The sequence below is a fragment of the Saimiri boliviensis genome, chromosome 9 (assembly GCF_048565385.1).
Source record: "Saimiri boliviensis isolate mSaiBol1 chromosome 9, mSaiBol1.pri, whole genome shotgun sequence".
NCBI lineage: Eukaryota > Metazoa > Chordata > Mammalia > Primates > Cebidae > Saimiri > Saimiri boliviensis.
The window spans coordinates 47,330,582-47,352,338 of NC_133457.1; the positions used below are offsets into that span (position 1 = coordinate 47,330,582).

The 21,757-nt window shown below is 43.2% G+C and overlaps 1 protein-coding gene, 1 long non-coding RNA gene and 1 other non-coding gene across 3 annotated transcripts in view; 2 read left to right on the top strand and 1 right to left on the bottom strand.

Annotated features, from left to right (window-relative positions):
- Positions 1 to 4,160, top strand: part of CMTM8 (CKLF like MARVEL transmembrane domain containing 8) — a 135,132-nt gene extending 130,972 nt beyond the window's left edge. Inside the window, exons 3-4 of the mRNA XM_074405800.1 lie at positions 1,691 to 1,807; positions 3,718 to 4,160. Coding sequence (XP_074261901.1) covers positions 1,691 to 1,807; positions 3,718 to 3,801 — 201 coding nt within the window. The 3' untranslated portion in view covers positions 3,802 to 4,160. The remainder of the gene's footprint in view (positions 1 to 1,690; positions 1,808 to 3,717) is intronic.
- Positions 1 to 21,757, bottom strand: part of LOC141585636 (uncharacterized) — a 68,648-nt gene that overhangs the window by 11,307 nt on the left and 35,584 nt on the right. The window contains exons 4-7 of the long non-coding RNA XR_012519227.1: positions 10,053 to 10,158; positions 7,896 to 8,055; positions 5,264 to 5,360; positions 1,727 to 1,860 (exon numbers count right to left, since the gene is read on the bottom strand). This is a non-coding gene — a long non-coding RNA (uncharacterized LOC141585636). The remainder of the gene's footprint in view (positions 1 to 1,726; positions 1,861 to 5,263; positions 5,361 to 7,895; positions 8,056 to 10,052; positions 10,159 to 21,757) is intronic.
- LOC141579961 (18S ribosomal RNA) lies at positions 10,696 to 11,650 on the top strand. The gene has a single exon (XR_012511951.1). It is a non-coding gene; the product is annotated as an 18S ribosomal RNA (ribosomal RNA).

Genomic DNA, 21,757 nt, shown 5'->3' on the forward strand with positions numbered 1-21,757 from the left:
TCCCAAGCAGATGGGACTACAGGCGTGCACCACCATGCCCAGCTAATTTTTGTATTTTTCGTAGAGTCGGGGTTTCACCATGTTGACCAGGATGGTCTCGATCTTGACCTCGTGATCCACCCGCCTCGGCCTCCCAAAGTGCTGGGATTACTGGCGTGAGCCACCGCGCCCAGCCACATAATTCTATATTCTAAGAGGTGATATGGGGGAGAAAATACCAGTAATGGCTTGCTTGTGAATGCACAGATATGTCTCTAGGCCAAAAGGTAAACACAAACACAACCAACGGTGCTTGTGAGTCATTCAGTGAGGCCAGTGCTGCTTAGTGGACGGTTTCGGCAGCCTGACCCTGGGTCTGACTATGATGACGCCCTTATCTTAAAGGTTAAGTGCCCTGACCCGGGGACAATGTGAGCACAGGTGGAGGTGGTGACAGGGACATACAACGTCTGCCACAGTGCTAGGACCTGCGGCGGGAAAATTCCATGTACCTTTTTTTTCTCTGAGAAGAAGACTGCATCCTCCCTTTCCCCTCCGCCTTCCTCTGTCTCTAAGTTACTGAGGCAAAGATGTTAGACCACAGCGGGCCGCTCCTGGAGAGGCCTCCCCCTCCTCCCACGTTGGTTTCTGCTCTGGTTTCACCTCACTCCCACCCCTCTCTGTGTTCAGACAGGACCCAGCTTTGCGTGGTTTCCTAAGCACGCTTCGGAGCGTGGTTTCTTAGAATTTAGACATAACTGAAAACCAAACACCTACTGGGACTTACATATCTTCTCCAAAAACAGGAAAAAATAAGATGAAGCCAAGGGTGACATTAGTTCCCAAAGGGCTGTAATAGTGTCTATAACCGCCTTTTTAAGAACTCGCAGTTATGACACAGGTGCTCACTTAAATATCCCTCCCTGTTTGGAACAGGGGTTGAGGGGGTCAGCTGGGTCTGTTTTGGGGGACACTCAATTGTACCTCTATGTCAGGGACACATGCAAGGGCCACACTGCAGCTGAGGGCCAGGGACTGAGGCCGACCCCACTGTGTGGCTGCCACCGCTGCCTGCCGCCCTCAGACAGTGTCTTGTCAGCTCAGCTGACATCTGGATGAGATGAGGCTCAGGAATAAGCCAGAGCAGCATAGTGACTGAAGGGGTGGCATGCAGTCTTGGTGTCTTGCAGGGGTAGGGGGCAGCATCTGGTACGAGCTGCTGTAAAACCCTCTCCTTGGCCGGGTGCAGTGGCGCACGCCTGTAATCCCAGCACTTTAGGAGGCCGAGGCAGGTGGATCACCTGAGGTGAGGAGTTGGAGACCAGCCTGACCAACATGAGAAACCCCGTCTCTACTAAAAATACAAAAGTTAGCTGGGTGTGGTGACACATGCCTGTAGTCCCAGCTACTCGGGAGGCTGAGGCAGGAGAATCACTTGAACCCAGGAGGCGGAGGTTACAGTGAGCTGAGATCGTGCCACTGCACTCCAGCCTGGGTGACAAGAGTGAAACTCTGTCTCAAAAAACAAACCCTCTCCTTTTGCACTTGCCACCTCCCAAGGCCCTGAGAGCTGCATTCCCACAGTCTTGCCCCCGCCCTCCCACAGGTGTCCCCTTGGGCCCCTCACCACAGCAGAGGTGCAGCTCTAGTCACTTTTGAAGTCCGGAAGTGCAGACCCCGCCCCAAGCACTCTGCCCCTCTGTCCCCCCAGGGCCTGTGCTTTAACAGCAGCGCCTTCGTCCTGTACCTCTCTGCTGCTGTAGTCGACGCGTCTTCCGTCTCCCCTGAGAGGGACAGTCACAACTTCAACAGCTGGGCGGCCTCCTCGGTGAGTAGCCCTCCATCCCCACACCATCCTCCTCTTTACTCTCCAAGGCTCACCTGGGGTTCGGGAGGACAGAGTCAGCTGCAGGAAAAAGCAGCACTTTGTCGTGACAGTTGTCGTGACATTGGCAATTGGCTTGAAAATATCTCAGACTGGCAGGGGCAGGGGCAGGGGCCCTCCTGGCCTGCCGTGGGAAAGGCTGGGAGACTGCTTGAGTCAAAGCCGAAGGACTGGAAAGTATGCAAGGGAGAAAAACTGTTTCAAGCATGCTAAGAACCATTCTACTGCCTACAGTGTATTAAGTGCGGGAAGGTTGAAGAAAATGAACAGAATATGATTCTATTTAGTTTTTTTAAAGTGACAAAATGTGTTTATGCATTGAGAATGTGCAGAAAAATATATATCAGTAAAGGGTCTGTCTAGAGACAGGGATTGGGAAATGAGGGGGGTGGGACAAGAAACTTCTACTTTTTTTTTTTTCTTTTTTAAGAAAAGGAGTCTTGCTCCATCACCTAGGCTAGAGTGCAGTGGCAACTGCAACCTGGAACTCCTGGGCTCCAGCTGTCCTCCGGCCTCAGCCTCCCGAATAGCTGGGACTAGAACCCTGTGCCACCATGCCCGCCTAATGTTTTAACTGTTGTGGGGTTTTTTTACTTTTATGTTTGTGGTTTTTGTTTTGTTTTATTGAGATGGAGTTTCACTCTTGTCACCCAGGCTGGAGTGCAATGGTGCAATCTCCGGTCACTGCAACCTCCCCCTCCTGGGTTCAAGCAATTCTCCAGCTTCAGCCTCCCAAGTAGCTGGGATTACAGGTGTCCACCACCATGCCCAGCTTTTTGTATTTTTAGTAGAGATGGGGGTTTCACCACTTTGGACAGGCTGGTCTCGAACTCCTGACTTAAAGTGATCTTCCCACCTCGGGGAAAGAGTGGGAGGCAATTAGCCAGAAACGCCAAAATGATTTTGTCAAAGCTGATTGATGGTATATGGGGGTTCATCATATTCTTTACTTTTATTTCTATTTGAAGGTCTCTATTTAAAAGTAGAATGGTCAGGCACAGTGGCATATGTCTGTAATCCCAGCACTTTGGGAGGCCAAGGTAGGCAGAGTGGGTCACCTGAGGTCAGGAGTTCGAGACTAGCCTGCCTAACACGGTGAAAGCCTATCTCTACTAAAAGTACAAAAAAATTAGCTGGGAGTGGTGGTGGGCACTGTAATCCCAGCTACTCAGGGGGCTGAGGCAGGAGAATTGCTTGAACCCGGGAGGCAGAGGTTGCAGTGAGCTGAGATTGCACCATTGCACTCCAGCCTGAGCCTGGGCAACAAGCGCGAAATTCCATCTCAAAAAAAAAAAAAAAAAAAGTAGAGCACATGGATGACCATGACATTAAAAATAACAAGTTTTGTCAAGACTGGGCCCAAGTTAACACATAGCAAGAATGGACTAGAACTGGATGGAGGCTGTGCCATTAATTAAGAAGGGCCTGCCTTTTCCTGCTCCCTGTTCACACCACACACACCATGTGGGCTCATTGCTTACTCCTGCCCACTGGACTCATTTATGTGAACTGCCACTGTAGCAATCCGAGGTGGAGCCCTGACCTAGATTGCCTGTGCTGAATTAGAAATGATACACTTTTCTCAGATGCACTGCCGCTATATTCACTCCTACATGAACTCCCTGAGGTGATCTGAGCAAAACGACAGGCTTTCAGATGTTCCCCAAAATCAAAACAGCATAGCCAGAAATCATTTGAGAAGGATAGTAATTGAGCCAATAAAGTAGTTTTAGATGGCAAAGCCTGGTGTCAAGAGGAGGAGGGGAGCTCATGATTCAGTGGAGATGAAATGATAACTTTTGCTAATTGGGTACCCTAAACCCCCCTTCCATTATGTTTTGTGTTTTCTCCAGTTCTTTGCCTTCCTGGTCACCATCTGCTACGCTGGAAATACATATTTCAGTTTTATAGCATGGAGATCCAGGACCGTGCAGTGATTTATCATTTTGATAATTAAACAGGAAAAAAAAGGAAGAATCCCACTGTAAAAACAGCTGAAGGTATAATGTATATTCCCAGAGAATTGTATTTAACTAATGTTTTTTATATACTTAAATTTGCTTACAAATTATGGTTTGTTACAATCAAACTGGATACTTATTTGCAAAGTGTTGTAGCTTATACTGAACTCAAGTATCTTATTAATGTTTTCATAGATCCTATTTTCTTAGACAATGTTTAAATAGATAAATTGCTAATATTGAGAATGTATCAAGTTTGTAAACCTAACTTTTAAGATGCCAGATTCTTTTTGGATTAAATATTGCAAAATCCCAACTAATGTTGTGCTTGATTGGAGAAAGGAGAGCCACTGGTGAAGCTGGAGGCTAGGCCGTCGAGGCTGGGGAGTCTGCCTCTTCACAGGACTGCACAGGTATGATACTGTCAGGAGACACTTACCCATAGTCCCAGGACAAAGAGGCAGGTGAGTCTCTCCCCAAGTCTGGGATCATCGATCAGTGTCCATGATTTTCATATGCTGACAGGTTGGCCCAGAAAGCGTCTATTCAGACCTGGCCTTGGGCATCACTGATAGCTCATGGGAAGTTATGCTACTAAGTACGGTGACTGATGTGCTTGTGATATTTTTTTTAATATGCATTAGAAAAAAATATATAACCATTAAAAAGATATCTGATATTAAAATTATCTTGCTGGCCAGGTGCAGTGGCTCATGCCTGTAATCCCAGCACTTTGGGAGGCCAAGGCGGGTAGATCACAAGGTCAGGAGATCAAGATCATCCTGGCCAGCATGGTGAAACACCATCTCTACTAAAACTACAAAAATTAGCTGGGTATGGTGGCATGCACCTGTAGTCCCAGCTACTTGGGAGGCTGAGGCAGGAGAACTGCCTGAACCCGGGAGGCAGAGGTTGCAGTGAGCCGAGATCGCACCACTGCACTCCAGCCTGGCAAAAGAGCAAGACTGTCTCAAAAAAAAAAAAAAAAAAAAATTATCTTTCTGACCACAGTAACATGTGTACCATCTTTTTTGAAAACTACTGAGCCAGGCCAGGTGCGGTGGCTCATGCCTGTAATCTCAGCACTTTAGGGGTCTGAGGTAGGCAGATCACTTGAGGTCAGGAGTTCGAAACCAGCTTGGACAATATGGCAAAACCCCCATCTCTACCAAAAATACAAAAAATCAGCTGGGCATGGTGGTGCGCCCCTATGGAAGGCTAAAGGAGGAGGATTCCTTGAACCTGGGAGGTGGAGGTTGCAGTGAGCTGTGATCATGCCACTGCACTCCAGCCTGAGCAACAGAGTGAGACCCTGTCTCAAAAAAAAGAAAAGAAAAGAATAATAAAACACTGCTGGACCAAAGGGTTTCAATATTCCAAATCTCTAGTGCAAATACAACATCGTTATTAGAAATTATCATGTAAAGAAAGAACTCACGTCAGCAAGGCAGTGTGCACCTAGAGGAACTGTTTCTAGGTAAAACGGTTCTTGCTAGTACAGCAGTGTATCCTGGATGATTTTTCAATATGAGCTTCTTTTGAAAAACAAAAAAACACAGAAACGTTAGTGTAGCTAATGACAGTGAACAAAGCTGAAGCTGTGCGCTCGGTTCAGGAGTCCTGTGGCCTCTGCCTCTTGGTCTCTCGCCTGTTTAGCAGTGCTGTTTTTTTCTGTTTGTGCTGGTTCTCTTTTTCTGATTCTAATTCCATATCTAAGCTCTGATGATCCCTACATAGGAGAGCTGTGATTCTTCAGTGTCTAGTCATACCCACCCCAGACCTTTGAAACTACCCATGAGGAATGTTCTGGGGTTGTAGACTAGGCCCAAAGAGGTAGTGGGAAGGGGAGAGGCTGTGTGTGACTGGGCAGTGCTGGGGGCACACGAGGCCACTCTGTGCCCAAAATGTAGCAAGCCATGGAAGGTTGAGCTTCCACAGCACAGACCTGTAGGCAGTTGGTGCTGTGATCTTTTGGAAGCTGATTCCCAGTCATCACAGGTTTTGCACAAAAGCTGGAATAACTACAGTTGGCGTGCTCTCCCTCTCAGGCTCACAAAAGCATGTGCACCTTCCACATACCCTGTGGGTTTAAGTACTTTATATTGCAAACAACACTCCATAAAAGGCAGAAAAACAGTCACCTGCAGAGGCCTCCTTCTGGAAACAGGAAGAAGCCTGCTTTTATGCCGCATGCAAGCATGTGTGTGTCATTTCTATAATCATGGCCACATTTATAGAAAGTAACTTCTGGGGTGAAAAGTGCCATAAACCACATTTCTGAATGTTCTTAAAGTACACTGTAATTTTAGTTCTTTCTTGAACTGGTAGCACCAAAGGCATCTGTTTCAAGAGAACCATGCCTAGTTTGTGTCCATGTGGGGGCCCTTGCTGTCTTGTCTTTATTTGTGTTTTCTCAGGAGCATGATCCTTTGTGTTACCCTGAGTATTCACTAAAACAACAACAACAAAAAGCATTTATTTTTAGCTGAAAAGAAATTATTTTATTTTTTGAATACTGAGATGTTGTTCATGAATAAGCTTTAAGTGTAGGTTTTTAGACAACAAAATGATTCTCTGTTGTCCAGATTGGAGCTGTAAGTTGTGAGCTGGGTTTGCTTTATTTTTTTCTCTTAATAAATAAGAGAAAAACAAAGCCTTACACAATACAGCCAACATAAGAACAGGTTTCTGGGGGGTTGAAAATATTACAGGGATAGTGTGCAAGGTACTTAAACTCAAATCTGCCATCTGCGCTTACCATCTGCACTTACCTCTCCCATTCCAACACCTCCATGCCCTCTCTGGTGGAGCAGAGTAGGCTTTTTGTTTTTTTTGAGATGGAGTTTCGCTCTTGTTACCCAGGCTGGAGTGTAATGGCGCGATCTCGGCTCAGCGCAACCTCCGCCTCCTGGGTTCAGGCAATTCTCCTACCTCAGCCTCCTGAGTAGCTGGGATTACAGGCACGCGCCACCATGCCCAGCTAATTTTTTGTATTTTTAGTAGAGACGGGGTTTCACCATGTTGACCAGGATGGTCTCAATCTCTTGACCTCATGATCCACCCGCCTTGGCCTCCCAAAGTGCTGGGATTACAGGCTTAAGCCACCGTGCCTGGCCAAAAATCGGTTTTATTGAAATTTAATTGAAAAGTTTTCACCGAAAAAGAATCTGGACACACGATACATGCAAGCACACGCACACACGCACACACACGCGCGCGCACACACACGCACTCTGAAAGGTGGCAGCCTGAGCATTTGTTAACTTGGCTGCACATTAATGTTCTGCTCACAACATCTGCTGCCAAATGTGAATTGTAAGCAGAAAACTGTGAAGGAAGGTAAGATAACTTCCATTCTTTGGGAGGCTGAGGCGGGTGGATCATGAGGTCAAGAGATCGAGACCATCCTGGTCAACATGGTGAAACCCTGTCTCTACTAAAAATACAAAACATTAGCTGGGCATGGTGGCACGTGCCTGTAATTCCAGCTACTCAAGAGGTTGAGGCAGGAGAATTGCTTGAACCCAGGAGGCGGAGGTTGCAGTGAGCTGAGATCATGCCATTGCACTCCAGCCTGGGTAACAAGAGTGAAACTCTGTCTCAAAAAAAAAGATAACTTCCATTGCCGATGATGACCTAGAATAATAGGGAAGATTATAATGTATGTTGTAAGTTGGGGGATATATAAATGGGTTTTTGGTATATATAAAAGAAGATAGGGCTGGGTGCGGTGGCTCACTCCTGTAATCCCAGCACTTTGGGAGGCCAAGGCAGGCAGATCACGAGGTCAAGGGATCGAGACCATCCTGGCCAACATCGTGAAACCACGTCTCTTTTTAAAATTAAAAAATAAAAATAAAAAAAAAGAAGAAGATAGGTTGGGGAAAAGTGCTTGGCATCACAGAGAGATGATTTTTCAGAAACTTAGCCAGGTAATTGGGAAGAAAGGCATTGATTAAAGAGATATACTCCATTGGGAAGATACGCTTTGAGAAGACTTTCCTATCTATAGCAGAATTGTTTTTGCTAACTATTTCAGAATAGCTAAATGAATCCAGGACATAGCAAACCTTCTATTTTCTGTAGCGACAGGGTTTCATCCTGTTGTCCAGGGTGGTCTCAACCTTTCAGGCTTAAGCAATCCACCTGCCTCCGCCTCCTGAAGTGCTGGGACTACAGGTGTGAGCCACGGTGCCTGGCCTGCAGCTCTTTTGATGGAACAGTCCTCTCCTCGGGTAAGAAAATATATATGACTTTTCAGAAACTTAGGAAGGTAGGTGGGAAGAAAGGTGTTGACTAAAGAGATACTCCATTTGGAAGATATGTTTTGAGAAGACTTTCCTATCTATGGCAGAATTGTTTTTGCAACTATTCCAAATAGCTAAACGAATCCAGGGCAGAGAGAACCTTGTGGCTGCCTCCCCAACAGCTTTTTTTCCTCATGTTCTCAAACCCCGCAAAACACACCCTCTAACAAAAATCATTAACAGCTCGTTTATTGATCTTCCTACACCACCCAACATTTCTTTCTGATGGAACTTCAGCTCACTCCTAGGAGCCTGCCTAATCATTCAAATTACCACGGGCCTATTCTTAGCCATACACTACACTCCAGACACCCTGACCGCCTTCTCCTCAGTAACCCACATCACTCGAGACGTAAACTACAGATGAATAATCCGCTACCTGCATGCCAACGGGCCTCCATATTCTTCGTATGTCTCTTTCTTCATATCAGCCGAGGCCTCTACTACGGATCCTTCCTTTCTCGAGAAACTTGAAATATCGGTACAATTCTACTCCTTACAACCATAGCTACAGCATTTATAGGCTATGTCCTCCCATGAGGCCAAATACCATTTTCAGGGGCCACAGTAATCACAAACCTCCTGTCAGCCATTCCATATATTGGATCCAACCTCGTACAATGAGTCTAAGGCGGCTTCTTAGTAGATAAAGCCACCCTTACATGATTTTTTACCTTACACTTTATTTTACCCTTCATTATCGCAACCCTAGCAACTATCCACCTATTGTTTCTGCACAAAACAGGTTCAAGTAATCCATCAGGAGTAACATCCAACCCTGACAAAACCATATTCCACCCCTACTATACAATCAAAGATATTCTAGGGTTAATTCTTCTTCTTCTATCCCTAATAAGCCTAACACTATTTATACCAGACCTTTGAACCGACCCAGACAACTACACACTAGCGAATCCCCTCAGCACCCCTCCCCACATTAAGCCAGAATGATATTTTCTATTCGCATATGCAATCCTGCGGTCTATTCCTAATAAACTTGGATGCGTACTGGCTCTTACACTCTCCATTTTAATTCTTATAATTATCCCTACCACACACCTATCCAACCAACAAAGTATAACATTCCAACCAATCACCCAAATCATATTCTGAACGTTAGCAGCCCATCTACTCACACTTACATGAATTGGAGATCAACCAGTTGAACACCCATTTACAATTATCGGCCAAACTGCATTTATCATATATTTTCTTATTATCACTGCCCTAATCCCCCTCTCAGCCCTAGTTGAAAACAAGCTGCTTAAATGATAAGGTCCTTGTAGTATAATCTAATACCCCGGTCTTGTAAACCAGAAAAGGAGACACACCCGCTCCCCAGGACATCAGAGAGAGAACACCTAGTTCTACCGCCAACACCCAAAGCTGAAGTTCTGATATTAAACTACTCTCTGAGTAACAAATTGTACTAATTTATATTATTGATGGACCAACAGCAGTGTGTTTTCCAAGCATACACAACACCATTACCCTATGTAATTAGTGCATTAATGTTTAACCCCATGAATAATGCACAGTACTGAAAATGCTTAATTATACATAGTACATTCCATTAAAACGTGTATAACTTGTCAACGAACATGCTTACAAGCAAGAACTCTAATTCCACAGAGTACTATAACACATAACAATCCAATTCCCCTATTAAACCATACAACACATGGATATCATCTAGCAATGTAGTTCATTAACCGTACATCCGTACATTAAGCCATTGATCGGACATAGCGCATCTTAATTCTACAGTCCTTGTAACCATGGATATCCCCCTCCCTTTTTGGTCTCTTAATCTACCAACCTCCGTGTAACCAGCAACCCGCCCACATCTGCGGCTCTTCTCACTCCGGGCCCAGACAGGGCTTGGTTATACTGAAACTATACCTGGCATTTGGTTCGTACCTCAGGGCCATCTCATCAAAACTGTGCATACGTTCCTCTTAAATAAGACATCACGATGGTGTAGCGCTATCACCCTCTTAACCGCGTCTCTGGATGCATGTAGTGCCTGGATGGGGAAGAGGGGGAGGGAAATCCTCAGCATTGCCGGTAGGAGTCCCCCTACCTGTCCTGTGGGACCTGTCTGTGTACTGCCAGACTTTATGCTATCATCGCACCTAAATTGAATGTCTTGGCCCCCAGCCCGCCCACTAAGGTGCTATTCAGTCAATGGTTTCAGCACATAATAAGTAATTGACTAGAATTTGCTCAACCAACTTCACACAATAACCTCTATTCCCATCTTTAACCCACCTCCATTTTCTGAGGCGCATAACAACAAGAGAGATTTTACTATTAACATTTCACCACCCTAGCCCCGCAAGCTAAAATGGACAAGCACCCAACAACAACCTGCCCATTCAAATAAATAGCACCAGCTGGCCCATCCTTCAGAAAACATACTAATGCTAATATAACAGCGGACTAAACTCTAATATCAATTAACCTGCTACTTACCAACCCCAGTCAGACCAAGTTAATGTAGCTTAATATTTAAAGCAAGACACTGAAAATGTCTAGAAGGGTAGCTACTACCCCATAAACACAAAGGTTTGGTCCTAGCCTTTCTATTACCTCTCAGCGAGATTACACATGCAAGCATCCACAGCCCTGTGAAAATGCCCTCTAGAACGTCAGAACATGAGGAGTGAGCATCAAGCACGCACATATGCAGCTCAAAATGCTTTGCTTAGCCACGCCTCCACGGGAGACAGCAGTGACAAACTTTTAGCAATGAACGAAAGTTCAACTAAGCTACGCTGACTATCAGAGTCGGTCAATTTCGTGCCAGCCACCGCGGCCATATGATTGACTCAAGTTAATAAAGCCCGGCGTAAAGAGTGTTTAAGATTTTACACCAATAAAGCTGACCTATAACCAAGCTGTAGAAAACCCCGGTTATAGTAAAATACCCTACGAAAGTGGCTTTAATATCCTGAACACACTATAGCTAAGGTACAAACTGGGATTAGATACCCCACTATGTTTAGCCCTAAACCTCAATAATTTAAACAACAAAATTATTCGCCAGAACACTACAAGCAACAGCTCGATACTCAAAGGACCTGGCGGTGCTTTACATCCGTCTAGAGAAGCCTGTTCTATAATCGATACACCCCGATAAACCTTACCACCTCTTGCCCCCACCCTGTATACCGCCACCTTCAGCAAACTCCCTAAAGATCGCAGAGTAAGCAGGAGTATCATCATAAAAACGTTAGGTCAAGGTGCAGCCAATGAAGTGGGAAGAAATGGGCTACATTTTCTAAACTAGAAAATTACACGATTAACCCTTATGAAATCTAAGGACACAAGGTGGATTTAGCAGTAAACCAAGAATAGAGAGCTTGATTGAAGCAAGGCCATTAAGCACGCACACACCGCCCGTCACCCTCCTCAACCATCACACAAAGTACATTAACAACTAAGCCACTAAATACTGATGCAGAAGGGTAAGTCCTAACATGGTAAGCATACTGGAAAGTGCGCTTGGATAAATCAAAGTGTAGCTTAAAACAAAGCACCCGGCCTACACCCGGAAGATCTCAAAATAACTGATCACTTTGAGCTAACCCTAGCCCAAATCCTATTTAACTTTACTATATAAACATGACAATTAAACCATTTACCTCTTACAAAAGTATAGGCGATAGAAATTTCACCCTAGGAGCAATAGACGCAGTACCGCAAGGGAAAGACAACCCCATAAGCACAAAAAAGCAAAGATAAGCCCTTCTACCTTCTGCATAATGAATTAACTAGACATGGCCTTATATAGAGAACTTCAACAATGCCCCCCGAAACCAGACGAGCTACCCAAAGACAGCTGAAAGAGCACACCCATCTATGTGGCAAAATAGTGGGAAAATCTGTGGGTAGAGGCGACAAACCTACCGAGCCTGGTGATAGCTGGTTGTCCAAGACAGAATTTCAGTTCAGCCTTAAACTTACTTACAGAATCCCCCAATCCCCCCGTAAGTTTAATTGTTAGTCTAAAGAGGGACAGCTCTTTAGACCAAAGGAAACAACCTTGACATAGAGAGTAAGACACTTTATCACCACAGTTGGCCTAGAAGCAGCCATCAATTAAGAAAGCGTTTAAGCTCAATATCCAATAATTCTTAATCCTACCCATACCACCGAACTCCTAATATACATTGGACTGATCTATTAACTAATAGAAGCAATAATGTTAGTATAAGTAACATGAAATTATTCTCCTTGCATAAGCTTATCTCAGACCAAAACAATAACCATTAGTTAACAGCTAAATCACAAGAACCTACAACTTAATATACCTATTATCCTAACTGTTAACCCAACACAGGCATGCACGAAGGAAAGATTAAAAAAAGTAAAAGGAACTCGGCAAACTCTACCCCGCCTGTTTACCAAAAACATCACCTCTAGCATTACCAGTATTAAAGGCACTGCCTGCCCAGTGACGCATGTTCAACAGCCGCGGTACCCTAACCGTGCAAAGGTAGCATAATCACTTGTTCTCTAAATAAGGACTTGTATGAATGGCCACACGAGGGTTTAACTGTCTTACTTTCAATCAGTGAAATTGACCTGTCCGTGAAGAGGTGGATATACACAAGACGAGAAGACCCTATGGAGCTTCAATTTAATAGTACAAACCAACACCTTAAAAACCTACAGGCACTAACCTACCATTAATGTACTATAGATTTTGGTTGGGGTGACCTCGGAGTACAGCACAACCCCCGAAAACGCATACCAAGACCTCACTAGTCTAAGTAAACCTACCCCTATTGACCCAATAACTTGATCAATGGACTAAGTTACCCTAGGGATAACAGCGCAATCCTATCCTAGAGTCCATATCGACAATAGGGTTTACGACCTCGATGTTGGATCAAGACATCCTAATGGTGCAGCCGCTATTAATGGTTTGTTCGTTCAACGATTAAAGTCTTACGTGATCTGAGTTCAGACCGGAGAAATCCAGGTTGGTTTCTATCTATTAAACATTCCTCCCAGTACGAAAGGACAAGAGAAATAGAGCCTACTTAACAAAGCGCCCTCATAGATCAGATGATTTCTATTTCAACCAACAAACTACCACCCCCGCCCAAGAATAGGGCTAGTTAAGATGGCAGAGCCCGGTAAGTGCATAAAACTTAAAACTTTATGACCAGAGGTTCAACTCCTCTTCTTAACAACGTGTTCATAATTAATTTACTACTACTAGTCGTACCTGCCCTAATCGCCATAGCTTTCCTAACGCTTATAGAGCGAAAAATTTTAGGCTGTATACAGTTTCGCAAAGGCCCTAACACCATTGGCCCCTACGGAATACTCCAACCAATCGCCGATGCAATAAAACTCTTCACTAAAGAACCCCTGCTACCCACAACATCTACCACAACTCTGTCTGTAATTGCCCCAATCCTAGCCCTTTCAGTCGCCCTTCTTCTATGAATCCCCCTACCTATACCACATCCCCTCATTAACTTCAACCTGGGTCTCCTATTTATACTCGCAACATCAAGCCTAGCTGTTTACTCAATTCTATGGTCTGGATGAGCATCCAAGTCAAACTACGCATTAATCGGCGCACTGCGGGCTGTGGCCCAAACAATCTCCTACGAAGTCACCCTAGCCATCATTCTTCTATCAACCTTACTAATAAGTGGCTCATTCAACCTACACTCACTAATTACAACACAAGAACACTCCTGACTTCTGCTACCAGCATGACCCCTAACTATAATATGATTTATTTCCACACTAGCAGAAACTAACCGAGCCCCCTTCGACTTAACAGAGGGTGAATCAGAACTAGTCTCAGGATTTAACATTGAATATGCTGCTGGCTCATTCGCCCTGTTTTTCATAGCAGAATATATAAATATCATTATAATAAATGCCTTAACTACTACCATCTTCATAGCAGCCCCCCACAATACAGCTCTGCCAGAATCCTATACAACAAGCTTCATAATCAAAACCCTTCTATTAACCGCCCTATTCCTATGAATCCGCACTGCATACCCTCAACTTCGCTACGACCAACTAATACATCTTCTATGAAAAAAATTCCTACCACTCACTCTAGCTCTATGCATATGATATATTTCACTACCCACCCTAACATCCAGCATCCCACCCCAAACATAAGAAATATGTCTGACAAAAGAGTTACTTTGATAGAGTAAATTATAGAGGTCTTAGCCCTCTTATTTCTAGAATTACAGGAATTGAACCTACACCTGAGAAATCAAAATTCTCCGTGCTACCTATTACACCACATTCTAACTAGTAAGGTCAGCTAAATAAGCTATCGGGCCCATACCCCGAAAATGTTGGTTAAATCCTTCCCGTACTAACATCAATCCCCTCGCCCACCTCTTTATCTCTCTCACAATCTTAGCAGGGACCATAATTGCAATACTCAGCTCCCACTGATTCTTAATTTGAATAGGCCTAGAACTAAATATGCTAGCCATCGTGCCAGTACTAGCTAAAAACGCAAATCCCCGATCCACAGAAGCATCCACCAAATACTTTTTAGTACAAGCAACCGCATCTATAATCCTAATAACCACCCTTCTCAACTATATCTCCTCCGGACAATGAACAATCAACCCCTCTCTCCACCAAACTCTATCTACGACAACACTAATCGCCCTAATAATAAAGCTAGGAATAGCCCCCCTCCACTTCTGACTTCCAGAAGTAACCCAAGGCATTCCCGTAACTCCCACCATACTCATTCTTACATGACAAAAACTAGCCCCCATATCAATTATTATTCAAATCTTCCCCTCAATTAACTTAAACATCCTACTAATAATCTCAACCCTATCAATCATGGTTGGTAGCTGGGGAGGACTCAACCAGACACAACTACGCAAAATCCTAGCCTACTCATCAATCACCCACATAGGGTGAATAATAGCAGTACTATTCTATAATCCAAACATCACCATATTGAATCTCCTAATCTACATTATACTAACAATTTCTACGCTTATAATCTTTAACCTAAACTCTATAAAATATAACAACCCTGTCACTATCCCACACCTGAAACAAATTCACATGGATAATGCCTATATTCCCAATAATAATGATATCCCTAGGAGGCCTGCCCCCACTAACAGGCTTTTCCCTTAAGTGAGCTATCATACAAGAACTTACAAAAAACAACAACCCTATCTTTCCCCTTACTATCGCTATACTAACACTAATAAACCTATACTTCTACATACGCCTAACATATTCTATCTCAATAACAATATTTCCTACATCCAACAGTACAAAGATCAGCTGACAACTAAAGCACATAAAATTAATGCCACTTATAGCCCCACTTACAATCTCATCCATCTTCTTACTACCTACAATACCACTAATATTAATACTCTAGAAATTTAGGTTAATAAGACCGAGGGCCTTCAAAGCCCTTAGTAAGTAAAGATTACTTAATTTCTGATCACCCTAAGGACTGCAAACTCCACTTGGCATCAATTGAATGCAAATCAATTACTTTAATTAAGCAAAGCCCTCCCTAGATTGATGGGACTTTAACCCACAAAAATTTCGTTAACAGCTAAACAACTGGTTTCAATCTACTTCTCCCGCCTTAAGGGGAAAAAAGGCGGGCGAACCCCGGCAGCATTGAAGCTGCTTCTTTGAATTTGCAATTCAACATGAGAATCCACCTCGGAGCTGGTAAAAAGAGGGTCACTCTTCTGTCTTTAGATTTACAGTCTAATGCTTACTCAGCCATTTTACCCACCTATGTTCACAAGCCGCTGACTATTTTCAACTAACCACAAAGATATTGGAACACTGTATTTATTATTTGGTGCATGAGCTGGGGCAGTAGGAACTGCCCTAAGTCTCCTAATCTGTACAGAGCTGGGTCAGCCAGGGAGCCTTATAGAAGATGACCACATTTTCAACGTTATTGTTACCTCCCATGCATTCATTATAATTTTTTTCATGGTAATACCTATCATAATTGGGGGGTTCGGAAACTGACTTATTCCTCTAATAATTGGCACCCCCGACATAGCATTTCCTCGAATAAATAACATAAGCTTCTGACTCTTGCCCCCATCACTTCTCCTCTTCCTTGCATCCTCAACCCTAGAAGCTGGCGCAGGGACTGGCTGGACAGTCTATCCCCCTTTAGCAGGAAACATATCACACCCAGGGCCCTCCGTAGATCTAACCATCTTTTCACTCCATCTGGCTGGTGTTTCCTCTATTCTAGGGGCAATCAACTTTATCACAACAATTATTAATATAAAACCGCCAGTAATAAATCAATATCAGACGCCTCTATTTGTCTGATCTGTCTTCATTACAGCAGTCCTCCTACTCCTCTCACTTCCAGTCCTAGCTGCTGGAATCACAATACTCTTAACCGATCGCAATCTCAACACTTCTTTCTTCGATCCCGCTGGCGGCGGCGACCCTATTCTCTACCAACACCTGTTTTGATTTTTCGGGCACCCTGAGGTGTACATCCTCATCCTACTGGGTTTCGGTATAATCTCCCACATTGTGACATACTACTCCAACAAAAAAGAACCATTCGGGTATATAGGAATAGTCTGAGCTATAATATCTATCGGCTTCTTGGGCTTCATCGTATGCGCTCACCATATGTTCACAGCAGGGATAGACGTGGACACCCGCGCATACTTCACATCAGCCACCATAATTATCACTATTCCTACTGGAGTAAAAGTATTTAGCTGGTTAGCCACGCTGCACGGAGGAAATATTAAATGATCCGCTGCTATACTATGAGCCCTCGGCTTTATTTTTCTTTTCACCGTGGGTGGATTAACAGGAATTGTACTAGCTAACTCATCACTAGATATTGTTTTACATGATACATACTACGTAGTAGCCCACTTCCACTAAGTCTTATCGATGGGAGCAGTATTTGCTATCATAGGGGACTTTATTCACTGATTCCCACTATTCTCAGGCTACACACTTGACCAAACCTATGCTAAAATTCATTTTACCATTATATTTGTAGGCGTTAACATAACCTTCTTTCCACAACACTTTCTCGGCCTATCTGGAATACCTCGACGGTACTCAGACTACCCCGACGCATACACTACATGAAACATTATCTCATCTGTAGGCTCATTCATTTCACTAATAGCAGTAGTCCTAATAATTTTTATGATCTGAGCAGCTTTCTCCTCAAAACGAAAAGCTCTAGCCATTGAACAAACATATACCAACCTAGAGTGACTCTACGGCTGCCCTCCCCCTTGCCACACATTTGAGGAATCTACCTATGTAAAAACTCTAGACGAAAAAGGAAGGATTTGAACCCCCAAAAACTGGTTTCAAGCCAATCTCATAGACCCTATGACTTTTTCAACAAGATATTAGTAAAACAATTACATAACTTTGTCAAAGTTAAATTATAGATCAAAAATCTATATATCTTAGTGGCAACACCAGCTCAACTAGGCCTACAAAATGCTGCATCCCCCATTATAGAAGAACTTATCGCCTTTCACGATCACGCCCTCATAATTATTTTCCTAATTAGCTCACTAGTCTTATATATTATGTCTCTAATGCTTACCACAAAATTAACCCATACTAGTACCATAAATGCTCAAGAAATCGAAATAATCTGAACTATCTTACCCGCAATCATTCTTATCATAATTGCCCTCCCATCCTTACGTATCTTATACATAACTGACGAATTTATCAAGCCCTATCTAACCCTAAAAGCAATTGGCCACCAATGATATTGAAGCTATGAATATTCAGATTACGTAGACCTAGCCTTCGACTCTTACATCACACCAACATATTTTCTAGAACCAGGCGAATTTCGACTTCTTGAAGTAGATAACCGAACAACTCTCCCAATAGAAGCAGATATCCGTATATTAGTCTCATTGCATGATGTCTTACACTCATGAGCTGTCCCCTCACTAGGCGTTAAAACAGATGCAATCCCAGGGCGCTTAAACCAAATTATACTAGCCTCCATACGACCAGGATTATTTTATGGGCAATGCTCAGAAATTTGCGGGTCAAACCATAGCTTTATACCCATCGTCCTAGAATTTATTTATTTCCAAGATTTCGAAGTATGAGCTTCATACTTATACATTGTATCACTGTAAAGCTACCTAGCATTAACCTTTTAAGTTAAAGACCGAGAAGACCTATTCTCTACAGTGAATGCCTCAATTAGATATCTCACCATGACCAGTGGTGATCCTATCAATAATCGTAACCCTCTTTTACATCACCCAACTAAAAATACTAAATTTTACCCCCTATGCTAGCCCACTATCGAAATCAATTAAAGTAAAAGAACATAAAATAACCTGAAAACCAAAATGACCCAAAATCTATTCGCCGCCTTCAGCGTCCCTGTAGTCCTAGAAATGCCCCTGGCAGCACTAGTTATATTTCCCTCCATACTAATTTTACCCCCTAATAATATAATCAACAACCGACTCTCCTCTCTTCAACAATGACTAGTCCAACTCACACTGAAACAAATAATAATTACCCACACTACTATAGGACGAACCTGATCTCTCATACTTCTAACCCTAATTACCTTTATTACTCTAAATAACCTTCTCGGACTCACACCCTACGCATTCACGCCTACCACTCAGCTATCAATAAATATCGGCATAGCAATCCCGCTATGAATAGCAACTGTGCTTATAGGACTTCGATTTAAAACAAAAGCATCCCTTGCCCACTTCCTACCCCAAGGAACACCAACCCCACTTATTCCTATGCTTATTATTATTGAAACAATTAGCCTCTTTATTCAACCCGTAGCACTGGCAGTATGACTAACGGCGAATATCACAGCAGGTCACCTATTAATATACCTGCTAGGAAGCACCTCACTGACCCTTCTATCCATTTACCTCTCTTCTTCTCTAATTACCATTATCGTTATTATCTTACTAATTACCCTAGACCTAGGCGTAGCCTTGATCCAAGCCTACGTTTTCACACTTCTAATCAGTCTTTACCTGCACAATAATTCATAATGGCTCACCAAACGCATCTCTACCACATAGTTAACCCAAGCCCCTGACCACTAACAGGAGCTCTCTCAGCCTTCCTATTAACTTCCGGCCTAATTATATGATTCCACTTCTATTTCACCCCTCTCCTAACCGCCGGATTATTAGCCAGTGCAATCACAATATTCCAATGATGACGCGACGTTGTACGAGAAAGCACATACCAAGGTCACCATACCCCACCTGTTCAAAAAGATCTCCGATACGGAATAATTTTATTCATCATTTCAGAAGTCTTCTTTTTTGCTGGTTTCTTCTGAGCGTTCTACCACTCTACCCTGGCTCCAACCCCACAAACAGGAGGGCACTGACCTCCTACAGGTATCTTACCCCTCAATCCAATAGAAGTGCCACTTTTAAACACAGCTGTTCTATTAGCATCAGGAGTCACAATTACCTGAGCACATCACAGCTTAATAGAAACTAATCAAAAAGAATCAGCCCAAGCGCTATCTATAATTATTGCACTAGGAATTTATTTTACCTACCTACAGATATCAGAATACTCAGAAGCCCCTTTTACCATCTCGGACGGAATTTACGGCTCTACATTCTTTATAGCCACAGGATTTCATGGGCCCCATGTTATCGTCGGAACTACCTTCCTTACAATATGTTACATTCGCCAACAACTATGCCACTTCACACTCAACCACCATTTTGGCTTTGAGGCCGCCGCATGATACTGACACTTCGCAGACGTAGTATGACTATTCCTCTATATCTCTATCTACTGATGAGGGTCCTACTCTCTTAGTATAAACAGTACCACTGACTTCCAATCAGCAAGTCTCCACAGGCCCGGGAGAGAGTAATTAACCTAGCACTAACCCTACTGACTAGTATTTCACTAGCCCTACTACTAATTATCACTACATTTTGAATTCCCCAATTAAATCTATATGTAGAAAAATGTAACCCCTATCAATGTGGGTTTGACCCTACAACCTCCGCACATCTACCTTTCTCCATAAAATTCTTCCTAGTGGCCATGATATTTCTTCTTTTTGACCTAGAAATTGCCCTACTACTACCCCTGCCATGAGCTATACAAACAAATAACCTAATATTGACAATTAATGTAACTCTAACTCTACTCATCGTTCTTGCATTAGGATTAGCCTACGAATGAACCCAAAAAGGACTAGACTGAGCCCAATGGGTGTATAGTTTAACTAAAACAAATGATTTCGGCTCATTAGATTATGATAAACCATATACACCAAAGTGCCTTTCATCTACATTAACATTACGCTAGCATATCTCATATCCTTACTAGGCCTGTCAATCTATTGATCCCATCTAATATCATCCTTATTATGTTTGGAAGGCATAATACTATCATTATTCATTATAACAACACTAATGACCTTAAATCTTCACCTAGTACTAATACACATAATACCCATTGCCTTATTAGTATTCGCTGCATGTGAGGCCGCAGTGGGCCTAGCCTTGCTAATCTTAATCTCCAATCTATACGGTCTAGACTATGTGCAAAACCTAAACCTACTGCAATGCTAAAAATCATCCTACCAACAGCTATATTATTTCCAATGGCATGACTATCAAAAGATCATATGCTGTGCGTTAATATAATACTCTGAAGTTTACTAATTAGCACCTTTACCCTTACACTTCTACACATACCAAATAATTCGTATGGTCTATCACTAAACTCTTTCTCAAACCCACTAACGGCACCCCTTTTGGCCCTAACAACCTGACTGCTACCACTAACAATTCTAGCAACACAACAACACCTCTATCACAACTCTCCCCCCCGGAAAAAATTATACATCTCAATATTAATTCTATTACAAATCTCCCTAATTATAACATTTACAGCTACAGAATTAATCTTGTTCTATATTCCATTTGAAACTACCTTAGTTCCCACCCTAATTATCATTTCCCGCTGGGGGTACCAGCCTGAACGAGTCAGCGCTAGCTCGTACTTCCTATTCTATACACTAGCAGGGTCCCTCCCACTTCTCATCACACTACTCTACCACCTAGATAATCTAGGGTCCTTAAATGTGCTAACAATAATAATTAAAACCAAAGAATTACTACCCTCCTGAACCAACAACACTATATGAGGGGGATGCATAATGGCCTTTATAGTCAAAATACCCCTATATGGGCTCCACCTATGGCTACCCAAAGCCCATGTTGAAGCCCCAATTGCCGGCTCAATAGTACTTGCAGCAATCCTACTCAAATTAGGCGGCTACTGCATAATACGAATCACCCCTATTCTGAGCTCCTTAACAGAAAAAATAAGCTACCCCTTCCTCATCCTATCCCTCTGGGGCATAATTATAATAAGCTCAATCTGTTTACGACAAGTAGACCTAAAGTCACTTATTGCCTACTCCTCCATTAGCCATATAGCACTCGTCATCCTAGCCATCCTTATCCAAACCCCCTGAAGCTTTGCTGGCGTGATAACCCTAATAATCGCCCATGGATTCACTTCGTCCATACTATTCTGCCTGGCAAACTCAAACTATGAACGAA